Source organism: Mustela putorius, unplaced genomic scaffold (genome assembly GCF_011764305.1).
Source record: "Mustela putorius furo isolate JIRA1106 unplaced genomic scaffold, ASM1176430v1.1 tig00003853_pilon_pilon_pilon, whole genome shotgun sequence".
In the NCBI taxonomy this organism is placed as follows: Eukaryota; Metazoa; Chordata; class Mammalia; order Carnivora; family Mustelidae; genus Mustela; species Mustela putorius.
The window spans coordinates 47,245,987-47,260,613 of NW_025422005.1; the positions used below are offsets into that span (position 1 = coordinate 47,245,987).

A 14,627-nucleotide genomic window follows, 5' to 3' on the forward strand; every position below is an offset into this window, starting at 1 on the left:
TATTATCATTAATATAAGTGAAATGGTGACTGAACACTGAGTGAATTGGCAGGGATTTATCTCTAGCTTAACTCACCCCTTAACCAGCTATCTGACCTTAGATAGGCATTTTTGCCCTCTTTGAGACTTGGCTTTCTCCTCTGTTAAATGGGAATAATTTTCATGCTCAACCTTTTCTCATCCATCCATGCAACATTTACTGAGTGTATTTAATGAGCCACACCATGTTTGGTGCTGAGGATGCCAGAACAAAGCATCGTCCCTGTCCCTAAGTAGCTCACCATCTAGTGGGACAGGCCATTAAGCAAGCACTTACAATACAGTAGAGACAGGCCTAGCCTTGTCTGGATGGACAAGAAGGCTTCTTGGAGGAGGTGCCATCTAAAGCTGAGAGCTGAAGGATGAATCTTTTTTAATCAAGGAAAAAATAGGAAAGGAAAGCGAGGAGCTAGGAAGAACATTCTAGGAAGCGGGAATTGCATGTGCGGAGGTTAGAAGATAAATGGGCACAGCAGATGCGATCACGTGGCTGGCTGAGCATGCCTTTCTGCAGCGTGGACTTTGTGTAAAGGCAGTGGGTGACCCCTGAGATATCTGAAGTGGGGGAGTTGGAGTAACATCACTGTATTTGCATTTTTAGAAGGAACACTCAGGGTTATAGGTACATATGTCAAGTTATATTATAGAGAGCAGTGGGGGCAAGTTGATTCTTACCTCCTCCTCTTCCTGATCCCCTTCCTCCTCCTCTCCCTCCCCACAGGAAGTGAAATAACCCGCAGGAGCATGCCCGGTATGGTGTCTGGCACATAGTAGGTGTCCAGTTAGCATTTATCATTCCCCTTTTTAAAGTAGTCCTTGAAAGAGAAATCCCCTGGCATGGAGTGCCTTTTGGGGTAAAAGTGCTGTGGGCAGGGCTCTTTGTATTTCTGGCTGCTGTTCCGAGATAGCTGACGGGATTTAGGTCAAAGGAAGTTCCCCAGACAGTTCCGTTTCAGCCAGTCATCTGGGGTTTCAGGGCGGGCAGGTGGAGGTCAAAATATCTCCCCGAATTCCATGAGGAGCCCATTCGTCCCCCAGGGTCCTGGTCTTGAAAACTTACCAGGCATGGGCAATCCTGCTGATTTGTTCAAGCTAGCTTCCTCATCTGTAAAATGGGTTTGAACTTACCTCTGCTGTAGGGTGTCGTCAGGCGATCAGAAGAAACATGTGAACCACAACGAAATAATACAATAGATTCTACTCACTGATGCCTACCTTAGGCCAGGCCTTGTTCTTATGAAGCCGGTATTATCACTAACCCTGTTTTACAGATGAAGAAATTGAAATTCAGAGAAATTATGCAAATCACCCAGCACAAAGTAAGTGGCTACAGCCAGAGCTCTAGAGTTTTAACCCCTACACCATGACAACCATGATGTGCTGTCCCTTGAAAACTACCAGCTGCTCCCTGAGCTCTTAGCATGATTCAGGTAATCCAGAAATGCATGCAGAAAGGTGGAAGAAGGAAGGAAAAGGGTAGTGTCTGCAATCTGAGAAAGTCTCTTCTAATGCCTCCCACCTCTCCCTCCCAGCCAGTTTAGGGTTTTCTCCCAGAAGCACTCTGAGAAATGGTTCCCTGCCCCAGATGAAAGTGACCTGTTCCTTGCCTGATGCCTCACTAGTCTGGGACAGGGTGAAGGTAGGAACCGGGTCTGGGTCATGGTGGTATCCCCAGGGCCTAGTACAGTGCCTAGTACTAGAAAAATATCTGTGAGTCAGTTCCTTCTGTCACTTGACTGGCTTTTCTGCTCAAGCCTTCCTCTTGGCCAAGAGGTCTAAAGCAAAGGAACTGAGGCTTCAGGGGAAGTTCTTGGAGATATTGGGCATTTGCTGATGGAGGGCCACGAAGAGGAGAGTGAACCAGCCTTAGGCCAAGCCCCAAACCAGCCTCCCACACTCCCCCTTGGCTGGATGGACCTAGAGGGCTAAGGCTGCCTTGGACATCCTACCCACTTTCTCCATTGGATTTGACTCTGGAGGGCCATGCACAAGGCCAAGATGTCACACCAGGAACCCCAAGGGTTTGCTCAGTGGACCTGGGTGTGCAAGCCTCAGTACCTGCTGGGTGGCTTGAGCTGCACCCCGCCCCTCCGCCACCCCCCCCCCCAGTCCCCCGGCCCCCTGTGGTTGGTCGACAAATCGCATGAGAACCAGAACAATCCTCAGGCACATTGAGCAACCAGCTTCCATTCCTCGCCCCCGGCAGGAGAGCTGGGCCAGGGAAAGTGAAGAAAGCTGTTCTGAGCCTCCGCAGGGTGGGCGTGGGCGGGGCCCTGTCGGGAAAGGGGCGGCTGGACCAGTTTCAATTGCTCCCGGACCGGATGCAGCGTGGTAACTCGGGCAGTAACTCGGGCGGGGACCGGAGAAATGCGCGCCCTGGGCGCACCTGTGTGTCTTCCAGCCAGGACATTAGCTCTGGCAATGAAACGACTAGGGGCTCTGGGTCAGCGGTCACCGGGAGTGCAACTTCCGGCTGCTAAATCAGGCGATCGGGTGGGGCAGCGGCGAATCAGCTGACAGGTACAACTGGAGGAGGCTTTGGACACCCAGTTTGCCTGGGAAAGAAAACCAGGGAAGGGGCGGCTCCCCGAAACAGCCGGGTGATCGTGCGGCTCTCCTGACGTCGCAGCCCCGCATTTTGTGCTTTACCCTGGGGCCTCCCCCGCAGCACGTTTGGGTGGGAAGAGCCTGGGACAGAGTTGTGCTTGAATCCCAGCTGTTCCCCCTACAGGCTTTTTGTGTTCTTAGGCAAGTGACCCCTTTTCTGAGCCAGTTTCCCCAGATGAAAAATAGGAGGACCTTCCTCAAAGCGTGGTGTGAGAGGTCGACAAAATAACACATGAACAGTGCCTAGCACGTCGTTGGTGCTCATAAAGCGGGGTGTGTGGGGGGGGGATGGTGGGGGCCTTCCTCCCCTCCTTGGCTTAGGGTCTAGATCCTACTGCCTGTTCAACCCGAAGTCGTGCCACACAGGAGACCCGAGGACAGTGCGGTCTGGGAGGCAGGAGGCCTGGCTGGCAGTAACTCGCGAATCATTCGAGCCTCAGTAGGCCAAACTATCAAATGGGACGGGGCCTGTGGGCTGATTCCGAAGGCCGCCTGTGGGTCGTGTTTCTGTGATCGCTTTCAACGCATTCTTTCATTCGCCTGTTGATTTATTCAGATTCCTATCAGGAGAAGGCCTCCCCCGGCGCTGGTGCCAGCCCGCCAGCGTTTCGTCCATACATGGCCAGCCTCCACCGGCTGCTTTCCGTGTAAATAAAGCCACGGCCTTCCGCCTGCAGGTCGCCGCGGGTCCCGCGGGCAGAGTGGGCGGGCGGAGGAGGCGGCACCGGTGCCACCCGCAGCCCTGGAAGCCTGGGAGCCTGGGAGCCTGGGAGCCGGCGCGCCCAGCACTGGGGCTGGGCGGGTGGCTCGCGGGGCAGCCAGGAGGAGCCCACGAGGGCAGAAGTCCAGGCTTAGACCCTCAGAACCCGGACCCCTTAGCATCCCCATCCCTTGACCACCAGGCAAGCCCTTGACAAATAACCAAACCTGCCAGGAGTATTCTCCCCATTTTAAAGACGCGAGAATGAGGCTCAGGAGGTTTAATTGGCTTGATGAGGGTCCACAGGCAAAAAAAAAAAAAAAAAAAAAAAAAATGGCAGAACAAGAAATTCTAACCGAACATATCTGGTTGCAAAACGCAGTCTTTCCCCACCCCACCTGTCATCAGTGAGCTCATAAAAGGTCTTAACGGTAAAGAAAAACAATAAAAAATAACCACAACGAATCAGATTAACAGCGGGAGTTGAAAGGGCCTTCCAGAGCTTCCTTGAAGATTTCAAACAGGGGGCCGGGAACCACAGGATAAACCAAAGATTATTTTTCCTCGGTGGCAATTTTACTCCTTTTCAAATTAAAAAGTATAGATTCGTAGTAAAACAAGTAATGGTGGAAAAGAATCTAAAACCCTAATATATCATTTTCGGTGAAAAGAGGGGACTTCAAAGAAATTCAGGCTGTTTCCAAACCCTTCACCTTTCGATCTTTGGGGCAGAAGCACTGTTGACACCATTTACACAGATGGGCAAACTGAGGCTGGAACCTAGCCACAAGGGGAGCAGAAGCGGGGGAGGGGGAGGGGTGGGGGCGGGAGAACAGCGATTTCCGGACTCCCTGCCCTGGGGTGCTTTCTGCTGGAGGGGAGCCCTGTTTGCAAATAGGTTTCATCAGGACAATTACTGCTACGCTTTGTCACTCAGCCAGCCAAGTGGGGGCTATTCTGTGTAATCCGCAGGCTACCGGAAAGCTGCTGGGGCTAAAAGCGAAAGGGACACACTGGCGACCCGCTGGGAGGGTGGGTGGACAGCCCAGCCCCGCCGACGGAGGCGGGGCCACCGCCGGGTCCAGCAGTGGGAACGCATGGGATGCTTCCTTCCTTGGAGGGGAGAGGGGACATGCGCAGGACCCCAGCGCCAGGACAGTGCCCTGCGAAAGGCTCATTAGAACTATCCCCTGCTCAGGAGCCGCCGCCCGGACCCCTAGTCCCAGCAGGGGCTAGGAAGACATGCCAGCGCTTGCCCCAGGCACCTGGGACCAGAGGCCCTCTCCTTCTGTTGGGACGGACAGTGTGTCAGGCAAACCACCCGGCCTTGAGAAAATGACTTGAGCTCTCACTCTCAGTTTCTGCGTCCGTAAAATGGGGGTAAGCAACCCTTATGTCATGTAATTGCTATGAGAAGTAAATGCCTTCCTATCTGTGAAGGCCTAGAATATTAAAAACAAAACAAAACAAAACAAAAAAAACAATTAAATGGTATGTTTTCCCCTTAATGTTAGGCGGGCCTGGGTAGGAATTTAAGTTGGGCCAATTAGGAACTAGCTGACCTGGCAGGTGTACTTTCTTCAGTTACCCCACCTGGAAAAGGGAACTTTATTATACTTACATCACAGGGTGGGGGTGAGAACAGATGAGCTCCCCAGTATCTGGCAAGTCCACAAGTGTTTATGTGTGCAACTTTTATTGTTTGCCAGCAATGTCTTAAGCACTTTGCACTTATTAGCTTATTTAATGCTACAATTACAGTATGAGGGAGGTATCACTGTTCTCCTATTTCACAAGTAGGAAACCAAGGCACAGAGAGGTTGAGTTACTTACTGAAGGTCACACAGCTACTGAGTAGGGTATGCATCCACAAAATCTGGCTCCACCCTCCATGTTCCTGACTCCTACTGGATGTACCACACATTATGCTAGACCATGGAGGTACATCCAGGAAGAACAACAAGCAGTCACTTCCTTAACAAAGGTCAGGGAGTCCTTTCTGAGATTACTAGCCTTCGTTAGGTATGCTTAAGCCCCAAACACATTTCATTATATTTTATGTATGTACACATGTATACATGTGTACACATGTATACATACATGTGTATGTATGTATCATGTGTTCCTGGTACACAGGAAGTACTCAACATTGTTTGTTTCCTTCTTCCTGTCTGTTTGGGGTTCTAGCTACAACTACTTCCATGAAATGTAGACGTTAGGTATTTTAGGTGATAGTCCTTGGTGTCCGTAGGTGCTTCCCACACCTGAGTTCCTCCTTATCTGCATTTAGTGATCTTCCAATTAAATAGACTGAAACAGCCACCCTTAAGGTTCAGACCTTTTAACAATAATTGCTTCTGCCTCTGAGAATTACTGTCTGCACTGTGGGGTTCCCAGAACTGAGGGTGAATTTACTGTATTTATCACTTAATCATTTCCCAGCTAGCTTATGACTACAACACCTTTGGTCAGAGCTGCAGAATTCTCCCTCTCCTCCCCTCCCTCTGTGGGGTCCCTGTGCTAGCTCTTGCTGTAAATGGCTCAAGCCATTAAATAGAGAATGTAGATCTTCCTACGAGGAGGCGAGTATAAGCTGTCGTTACATTAATCGCTTAAATGTTATGATCACTTCAAGCTTGGCTTTTGCATTTGAAGCCTTGAGTTAAAATGTGGAAAGTGGGGAGAGGGGGACATGATGGTTAGAAATAAGAGCGTGCAGTGGGTAGGTTTCCAGAGTAATAAAAAACAGCTTTAAATTTTAGAAAGGTTTTAAGCCTGCTTTGATTCCAGGCAGCGTACCCTAAGTTCCCATCATTCATCCTGGAAGCATTCTAAAGGGTCAAAACCACCTTTAGACAAATTCAGGAAACTCGATTGATGACATAGTATTCAATCTTGATCTCCTTGTAAATGAGATGGCCTTCGGGGAGCATTCAGAGTGTAGTAGGCACTCAAGGGGCCTCTGTTTAAATTGAAGACTGGGCTGCAGTTAAAGACTTTACCCTCAGCTGATGTGGGCACCTACTATGTGCCAGTTGCTTGGAATGCAGTGGTTTCAAATAAACCTCCCAATAAGCCTGTGGGGAAAAATATGCTGTGGAAGAAGTTGACACTTTAACAAGTTCGTTCACTTGCCTATCTCACCAGAGAATAAGGGGGAAGAGTCTGGGTTGGAATTTGGGTCTGACTCCAAGTTCAGTGTCTGAGTCATGGCACCACTCTGCTTTTTCCTGTGTGCCTAGTTGTCGGTCATCTTCAGACTGGAGGCTAGAGGCAGAGGGGTCTTTAAGATCAGCCCCGCTAGGGTTTCTCTGCCTCTTTTATAACCCAGATCACCCTCAATAAACAACATGCTCACATCCTTTTAATGATAATTTCAGATTAAAAATAATTTAAGTATAATGATTCAAAACAAATCAAAGCAAAAGGACAAAGTTTTCAGCATTTTGTTTTTAGGCAAAATTAGCTTCCTTGGAGCTTCTGGTTCTAGCTCCTCACCTCTGTCTCCAGTGCAGAGCTGCTGATCTGACCCCCACCCCCAGCTCATTTACTTCTGGGAACTTGAGCCCAGAGAGGAGTGACTCCCTCATGACACAGCCAGCACTTGAACTCAGGTCTGTCTGACTCCAAGTGCTGTGTCTTTTGTCTAAACACCCTGCTTACCACCTCTCAGTTGGGTCTGTCATGGTCCACACTTCTAGTCAACTTTGTCCTCTATAGTTCCCAAATGTGTCATCCCTCCTGGATTTTGCTCAGACTGTTCCTCTGCCTGAAAGCCCTCACTCCCCATCCTCTCCCGTTTGGTGGGTGAGCTCCCATCATTAGGATTCAGCTGAAATGCAGCTCCCTCAGGGAAGTCTTTTGGACCCCTCCTATAACCAGACAAATGTAATTGACTCCTTTTCCCTGCCTGCCTATGTAGAAGTATCTCCTGGTATTATTAACACTTAAGTGTTGTTCGCAAGCCTCTCTCTCTCTCTGGCTCTGTCATTCTCTCTTACCATTTTTGGCCTCCTTGGGCATCCACCACCACTACTATCAAAATTATGGTGGTTGGGGTTGAACCACATCTTTATATTCTTTCAGCGGAGTGCCTGGCATACAGCAAGCATTTAGTAAATGTATATGAACTAAATATATACACATATACACACAGGTCACTGTCAGGTTATTTTACTGTAATAGTCTTAAGACTTCACCCATGGTATAAGCTCTTAGGGACAACTGTCCCCTGTTGAAGCAATAGGGAGCCACTGCAGGTTCTTGAGGTAGAGAATAGAGACTTCCTCATGGGATTGAAGGTGTAGATGTCCCAGATTCCAGACCTTTCCTTTTGTAATCTAACCCTGACAAGGTTTTATTTTATAAACAAGAGGCTAGGGAGAAAAAAGTTTGTTTGTTTTTCATTAATTCTTTCTTTATTCCAAAAATGTTGGTTCCTGTCCCCCAAGTGCTAGTTGGACATCATGGATATAGCAGTGAGCAAGGTAGACAAAAGATCTCCTCTCAGGACATGTACATTGTCCTGGGGGAGAAAGACAATAAATAAGTAATTAATAAATATATCAGTTCAACTGGTAATAAATATTATGAAGAAGGACCAAGACCATAACAGTTGGGTGGAGTGGGGGATGGGCAGATGCTTTTTAGGTGGTGAGGTCAAGAAAGGCTCTTTGAAGAAGCAACATTTCGTAGAAGCCAGAATGTCATGAGGGAGAGAGCCAGGTAGAGATTTGTGGGAAGTTCATTCCAGGCAGAGCTGGCAGCAAGAGAAGATGCCCTGAGGCAGAAACAACTGGGTACATTGAGGAACCATGGCTGAAGTGACAGCAGGGACAATGTCTGGGGGTAGGTCTTGGGTTGTTCTCAGTGACAGCTGCTGGGGTCAGGTGATAATTTGGTAGGTGAGATACGATGAGCCATGGTAGCTTGTTTTGAGTTCAGCTCTGCTGTGGGTGAGTGAACGAGTGAATGAATGGAACGTGGTTGATCAGCCAGGAAACTAGACTGCACGCCTTGGTCATATTTTGATTGATAGCTTTTGGTTGGCAACAAATGGAGGTCTATGGAGCGAAATATAAGAACAATTTGATTTTTAAAATGAGTTTCAGTGATCAAAAAACAACGAAGAATGATTTTCAGTGTCAAATAGATGACATTTTAGTGTTTATTCTTTATAAAGGAATCTGTCTAATCCATCCTACAGTTGTTTTAACTGAAATCTAAGTTACTTTCACTGGAAGTTTGAGGATGACACTGAGATGCCACCTGCAGGGGGAGGGAGGTTCAGCTTACTCTCCTGGGGGGTGGGGGGTCTCTGGAGTGTGGGATACATCCCAGAGTCATCCCCACCCAAGGCCAGGGAGCTGTGGCACCTGGTGGTTTCCCCAGGAGTAGCTGCTGGCACTGGTCAGTGGAGGCGCACAGAGGTGGGGGCACCCCCCCCACCACCCTGGGAAACAATTCAAAAGAATCCCAAGGGAATGTGGTTGGAACAGTGACATTATCTGATACAATAAGGCAGAATAAAAGAGGGTGATCTGGAAGCTCTTTTGTCTCAGGGCTGCCTCACACGTGCAACATTCCGACTATAGGGATTATGGGATCCAGGACAGTTAAGGGAGAACCAGGGGCCCAAGCTGCCCAGGCAGTCTGCGGTCTTGGGCATTGCTTTTACTCAGTCTGGAGGGGCAGATAAATACACACTTTACTCCAAAAGAGCAGGGAAACAACATCAAGGCAGATTCCATCTTCATTTTCAACCCTGCGGAGCACCAGGTGACCTTCAGCATGTTAATTAATTAACCTCTCTGAGCCTTGATTTTTCTCTTTTAGTACACTTACTCAGCTTAGACACTTACCACCACATTGCCTTGTCTTTGGGGGTCCCTGACTGCCTACGATGTCTCTGAAAGCACAAACATGCTAACTTTTGTTTTTCAGGAACCAAATGAATTCTGGCCCAAGATAGTGCATACCTGATATTCTTGCTTTGTAAATTATTCAGCCTTTACTTTCCTTGTTTTATTTCTTATAATTATAGTATCTTGGTCAAGAAACCTTGAAATGTGTTTGTAGAGGAGCAATTTTATACCTTTCTTTAGAACCCAAGGAGAACTTTTTAAAAGGGCAGTTCTGAGAGAATTGCTTTTTAAAAAATTTTTAATTTTTTATTTTTTTTTAAGAGACAGAGCACAAGTCAGTGCATGGGGGAGTGGGGGGGTGAATAGGGGGAGGAGGAAGGAGAGGGAGTGGGGAGGGGAGGGAGGAGCAGAGGTAAAAAAAGAGAGAGAATCTTTTAAGTATGCTCCAGGCCCAGCGTGGAGCCCTGTGTCATGACCTGAGCCAAAACCAAGAGTCAGATGCTCAACCAACGGAGCCACTCAGGCTCCCCAAGAATTGCCTTTTACTGTCAAAACTAGGAGGTAGCACCAGTGGGGGATCTAAGAGCTTCTAGAGGGAGGGGTAACCTGGATATCCAATATGCTAGTGGGGCTTCTTAGAGACAGGCTCACTCCCAAGCGACGGGAACCCTGCTTAAGTTTGGTGCACAAGGAGTAAATAAACGGTCTGTTCCACGTGGGCTGATAGGAAAGGTAGGCTTCTCTAAGGACCTGTGCTCTGGCTCCCGTTGCAGCTCTTGGGTATGTCCCTCAGCCTCTCTGAATTTTTTTTTTTTTAAAGATTTTATTTATTTATTTGACAGTAGATGGAGAGGCAGGCAGAGAGAGAGAGAGAGAGAGGGAGGCAGGCTCCTTGCTGAGTAGAGAGCCCGATGCAGGACTCGATCCCAGGACCCTGAGATCATGACCTGAGCCGAAGGCAGCGGCTTAAACCACTGAGCCACCCAGGCGCCCCAGCCTCTCTGAATTCTACTTCTTCTTCTGTTAACTGCAGAGCTTCAGACTTGCCTGACCTACCTCCTTGGGGTGTTTCAAGTATCACATGATACAAGGTGCAAAAGCACCTGTTTGTGAATAAATGCACGGAACAAATGTGATAAAGTCCCTCTGCACTCTTTTGGCAACGAACTAATATGAGCTCCAGAAAATTCTGGGTGGCTCAGTCGGTTAGGCATCTGCCTTCCGCTCAGGTCATGATCCGAGGGTCCTGGGATATAGTCCCACTTCGGTCTCCCCGCCTGGTGGGGAGTTTACTTCTCCCTCTGCCCCTCCACTCACGCTCACTCTCATTCTGTCTCTTGCTCTCAAAAACAAATAAATAAAATCTTAAAAAAAAGAAAGAAAATCATACAGCTTTATTAAAGTCTCCATTTTTTTCAAATGTGAAATGGAGGTAATACCCAATTGCCAAATCCATGGGGATTCAATGAGACTCTGCGTGGGAAAGCATCTTATAAATGGTAGAGTCCCCAGAGAAAGCTAACGAACTGTTATTTCCTCTTCCTTAATCCTTTCTGTCGTTACTACATTGCCTCCTCCCTGAGAAGACCTTGATTGTGGCTCCTCCTCACTCCTTTCCCATCAGGGTGCTGCTGTGCCCAGAGCACAGGCTTCTCAGTCAGAGAGCCTTCTGCTTCAGTCTGGGCCCTGCTGGCTACTAGCTGGTGTGTGACCCTGAATTAGTCACTTAACTCCTCTGAGAATCCTCAAAGAACTCAGGACAATGAGACCCACCTCACAGGTATTTGTGCTAAGACTCCAGCGGGAGAACAAGGGTGTGCTTCCAGGAGAGCGTCTGGTAGAAGTCCAATCGGTGGCTAATTACTTCTCTGGCCAACCCTCTTCCTCCTCTTGGATCTTGAGATTTAAATCAACAAAGAGGTGGCCGCAGTGAGGGGTTGGTCTGGCTTATTCCTAAAGCTATTTGTCACATGCTAAGCTGAATCATGAGTTGCACAAGTTCCTTTCTCCGTTAAGCTATGAAGTCCCCAAGAAGAGGTTGTGTGGCTGGGAGTTCTAGCCCCTGGTGTGGGGTGCGTATGCTCTTCTAGGCACTGGCGAGAGAGCAGGGATGTCGGGCCGCACAGATCTGGTCCGGATTTCTCTCTCCTACTTCCCTGTGGTAGAACCCTCGACAAATCACTTAACCGCTTTGAGCCTCAGTTTCTTCATCTACAAACAACCAAAGATAGGTGCATATATTTTGGGATCAGTGGGAAGATTGGGTAAAATAGGTGTAAAGTGATACCTGGCCCACAGCATAACGTACTGGGTAACTGGTGACTGACGAGAGGCTCTGCCCCACATCACTTTCCATCACTGACAGCAGGCTCTCTCCCTGGACAGCAGGAACTGGAAAGTTTTCCCATGAGTGATAGACCAAGGGAGATGTGCCCTTTGCCGCATACTTTTTGCCCCAGAGAGGAAGAACATTTTGTCTTTGACATAGTTCAGAATTGCCTGCACATGGTGACAATTAAAACAGTGGGTTTATTGGGGCACCTGGGTGGCTCAGTGCATTAAGCCTCTGCTTTCTGCTCAGGTTATGATCTCAGGGTCTGGGACTGAGCCCCGCATTGGGCTCTCTGCTCAGCAGGGAGCCTGCTTCTCTCTCTCTCTCTCTCTGTCTCTGCCTACTGGTGATCTCTCTGTCAATTAAATAATTTAAAAAATCTTAAAAAAAAAAAACCAAACCAGTGGACTTCTTAAAAATAATTTTAAAATTATTTACTTGTTAAAGTTTGCTACAAATATTGTACCCCTTATCATCTGCACCCAGGGCGGACTGCTCCTACCTTCTGTGTCTGGTCCATCACTGGCTCACAAAATTAACAAAAGATGGGGTAGGAGTGGTTAGCGGGGAAGATGTGCTATACTTTCAGGGCAGTGGCATGACTGCCGGCAGAGGCAGAGGTGGCTCCATGGGTCTGTATCAGCACTGAAGTCAAGGCCATCCACTCACCCACCCACTGACCCTGGTGTAGGGACAAGAATCTGGGGGATGTTGTCAGGGAAGGCTGATGGAGGAGGAATCTTTAGGCTGGCCTCATCTAAAGGGAAGAGGAGGAAGGACTGTCAGTGTAAGTGACGGTGACTGCCAAAGCATAGACTTTTCACACTGCATGCAGTATTCTGGGAACTTCAAGTAGGAGGGTTTGGTTGGGGCAGAACCAACAGGACATATTACTTATATTTAAAAATCTCCCGGGGAATGACTTCGAAGTCCCATTTTCTTGTAGGTGCTGAAGAAGATTCCAGCCTCTTGCTCTATTGTTCTCGGAGTGCAACGCTTGGTGGAACCCTTTCTTGGCCTGCAGCCATTAGGATATTTCTCAGGGAAAGCCCTTGGACCAAGAAGTCTGTTTTTTCTTTTCTTTGGAAACTATGGTGCTCTTTGTGAAAACAAAGGAATTTGGATTCTGTTCAGGAAAAATGTAACCTACAAACAAATAGCCTTGGAAAATCTGGGCCTCACCCTCAGTGCCTGGGTCAGGCACAGGGAGAGCCCCACCCTCTGCTGCTTTCTAGCTGGAAACCACCTCCTTTTCCTCTTCTGTATGTTGTCTCTGGCTGCCCAAAGGGCAATGCCTCCTCTCCTTGCCTCTCCCTTCCCTCTGTTCCGGGCCCAGGTCTTTGCAAGTGCTCCTGCCCTGTCTGGAATGTTCCTCCCTTCCCTGTCTGCAAGTCCTCAATTATTCCTGAAGACTCCACTCCAACATCTCCCCCTCAGTTCCCAGTTCCCCAGATGGCTAGTTGCTCCTCTACTCTACTGTGTTGCTCTGGATAATATAAAATTTAAATATTCTGCCCCCCTGATTTTTCTTTTTTTTTCAGATAACAACCCCGGATCTTATTTTTAAAAATCATAGTAAAAATAATGGTTGCCGACTTAAACTCTTGTTACACACTGGGCAATATGGTACATAATGTTACTCACCCCAGATGCAATGTGCTTAGAACAGAAACAGAAATAGAGACATGAGTTCTCAATAAATGTGACTTATTATCAACTTTATTATTTATCTTCACTTTCTTGGCACTTGTGGCAAATATAAGTTGTCATGCACATTATAATAATCAGGTTACTTTTCTGTGAGCTCTTTAGAGGTAGGGACTCCATCTTCATGTGTATCTCCAAGCATGTGGGTACACAAAGGATGTGTGGTGAGTGAATATCTAGCCTTTGAAACTGATGAATGAGTGCAGAGATTTCTATCATGAGTACCCAAATCAGTTTAGAGTAACTGTAGCCTAAAAAAAAATTAGGATGGGGAGTCAGAAACTTGGGATTAATTCTGTTCCAACTATCTACTAGATTTTTTTTTTTTGACCTTGGGTAAATTAGAATGTCTTTTGAACCCTAAGCACCTATTTTGCAAAATGGGGATAATAGTCCCTAATTTGCTTTCTTCACAGATCTGCCCTGAGCATCAAGAGAGCTCACACACAGGAGAGTTTTGTGAATTGTAAAGTATTTTACACATGTGACACATTATTGTTTGAATAATTTTGGACTCCATTGCCTTCACTGCCATACTTAGAAGAAAAACAAGACAATTAAAAAAAGACAAGGATAATAAGTAAACTCAAAAATCAACAAAATAGTAGAATTCATAAATATATTCATGAGCTTTTTTGTTTGTTTGTTTTGTTTTGTTTTGTTTTGTTTTTTGGTGGGGGAAAGTAAAATAGGCAGATCTATAGAGAAACCTACTTAAGAAAAAATAAAGGGGGAGGGGCGCCTGGGTGGCTCAGTGGGTTAAAGCCTCTGCCTTCAGCTCAGGTCATGGCTGCTCGGCATGGAGCCTGCTGCCTCCTCTCTCTGCCTGCTTCTCTGCCTGCTTGTGATCTCCGTCTGTCAAATAAATAAATAAAAATCTTTTTTAAAAAAGGCGGGAGGGCGGGCGCCTGGGTGGCTCAGTGGGTTAAGCCGCTGCCTTCGGCTCAGGCCATGATCTCAGGGTCCTGGGATCGAGTCCCACATCGGGCTTTCTGCTCAGCAGGGAGCCTGCTTCCCTCTCTCTCTCTCTGCCTGCCTCTCTGCCTGCATCTCTGTCTACTGTGATCTCTCTGTCAAATAAATAAATAAAATCTTTAAAAAAAAAAGGTGTGGGGGGGGAATAACTGATACCTGAAAAGTTTCTATAGTTTGTAAGGCACTTTCCTATTCTTTATCACTCTTGGTCCCTAAACTAATTTTGCATGCTGTATATTTGTGTCTCTGTTTTGCTAGTGATCAAACTGAGGATCAAAGAAGTGAGATTACTTTTTAGGGTCACACGATAAAACCATGATTTGAACCCTCTCCTAACTTTGTTAAATATTCTTCAATATGCTCATAGAATCCTCCCAGGTTGAATACAAGAAAGGAAGAGTGA

General features: G+C 47.3%; 1 protein-coding gene across 1 annotated transcript in view; it reads left to right on the forward strand.

Annotated features, from left to right (window-relative positions):
* Positions 1-13,837, forward strand: part of LOC101680667 — a 41,700-nt gene extending 27,863 nt beyond the window's left edge. Inside the window, exon 4 of the mRNA XM_004751638.3 lies at positions 12,489-13,837. Coding sequence (XP_004751695.1) covers positions 12,489-13,109 — 621 coding nt within the window. The 3' untranslated portion in view covers positions 13,110-13,837. The remainder of the gene's footprint in view (positions 1-12,488) is intronic.
* The last annotated feature ends 790 nt before the right edge of the window (positions 13,838-14,627 follow it).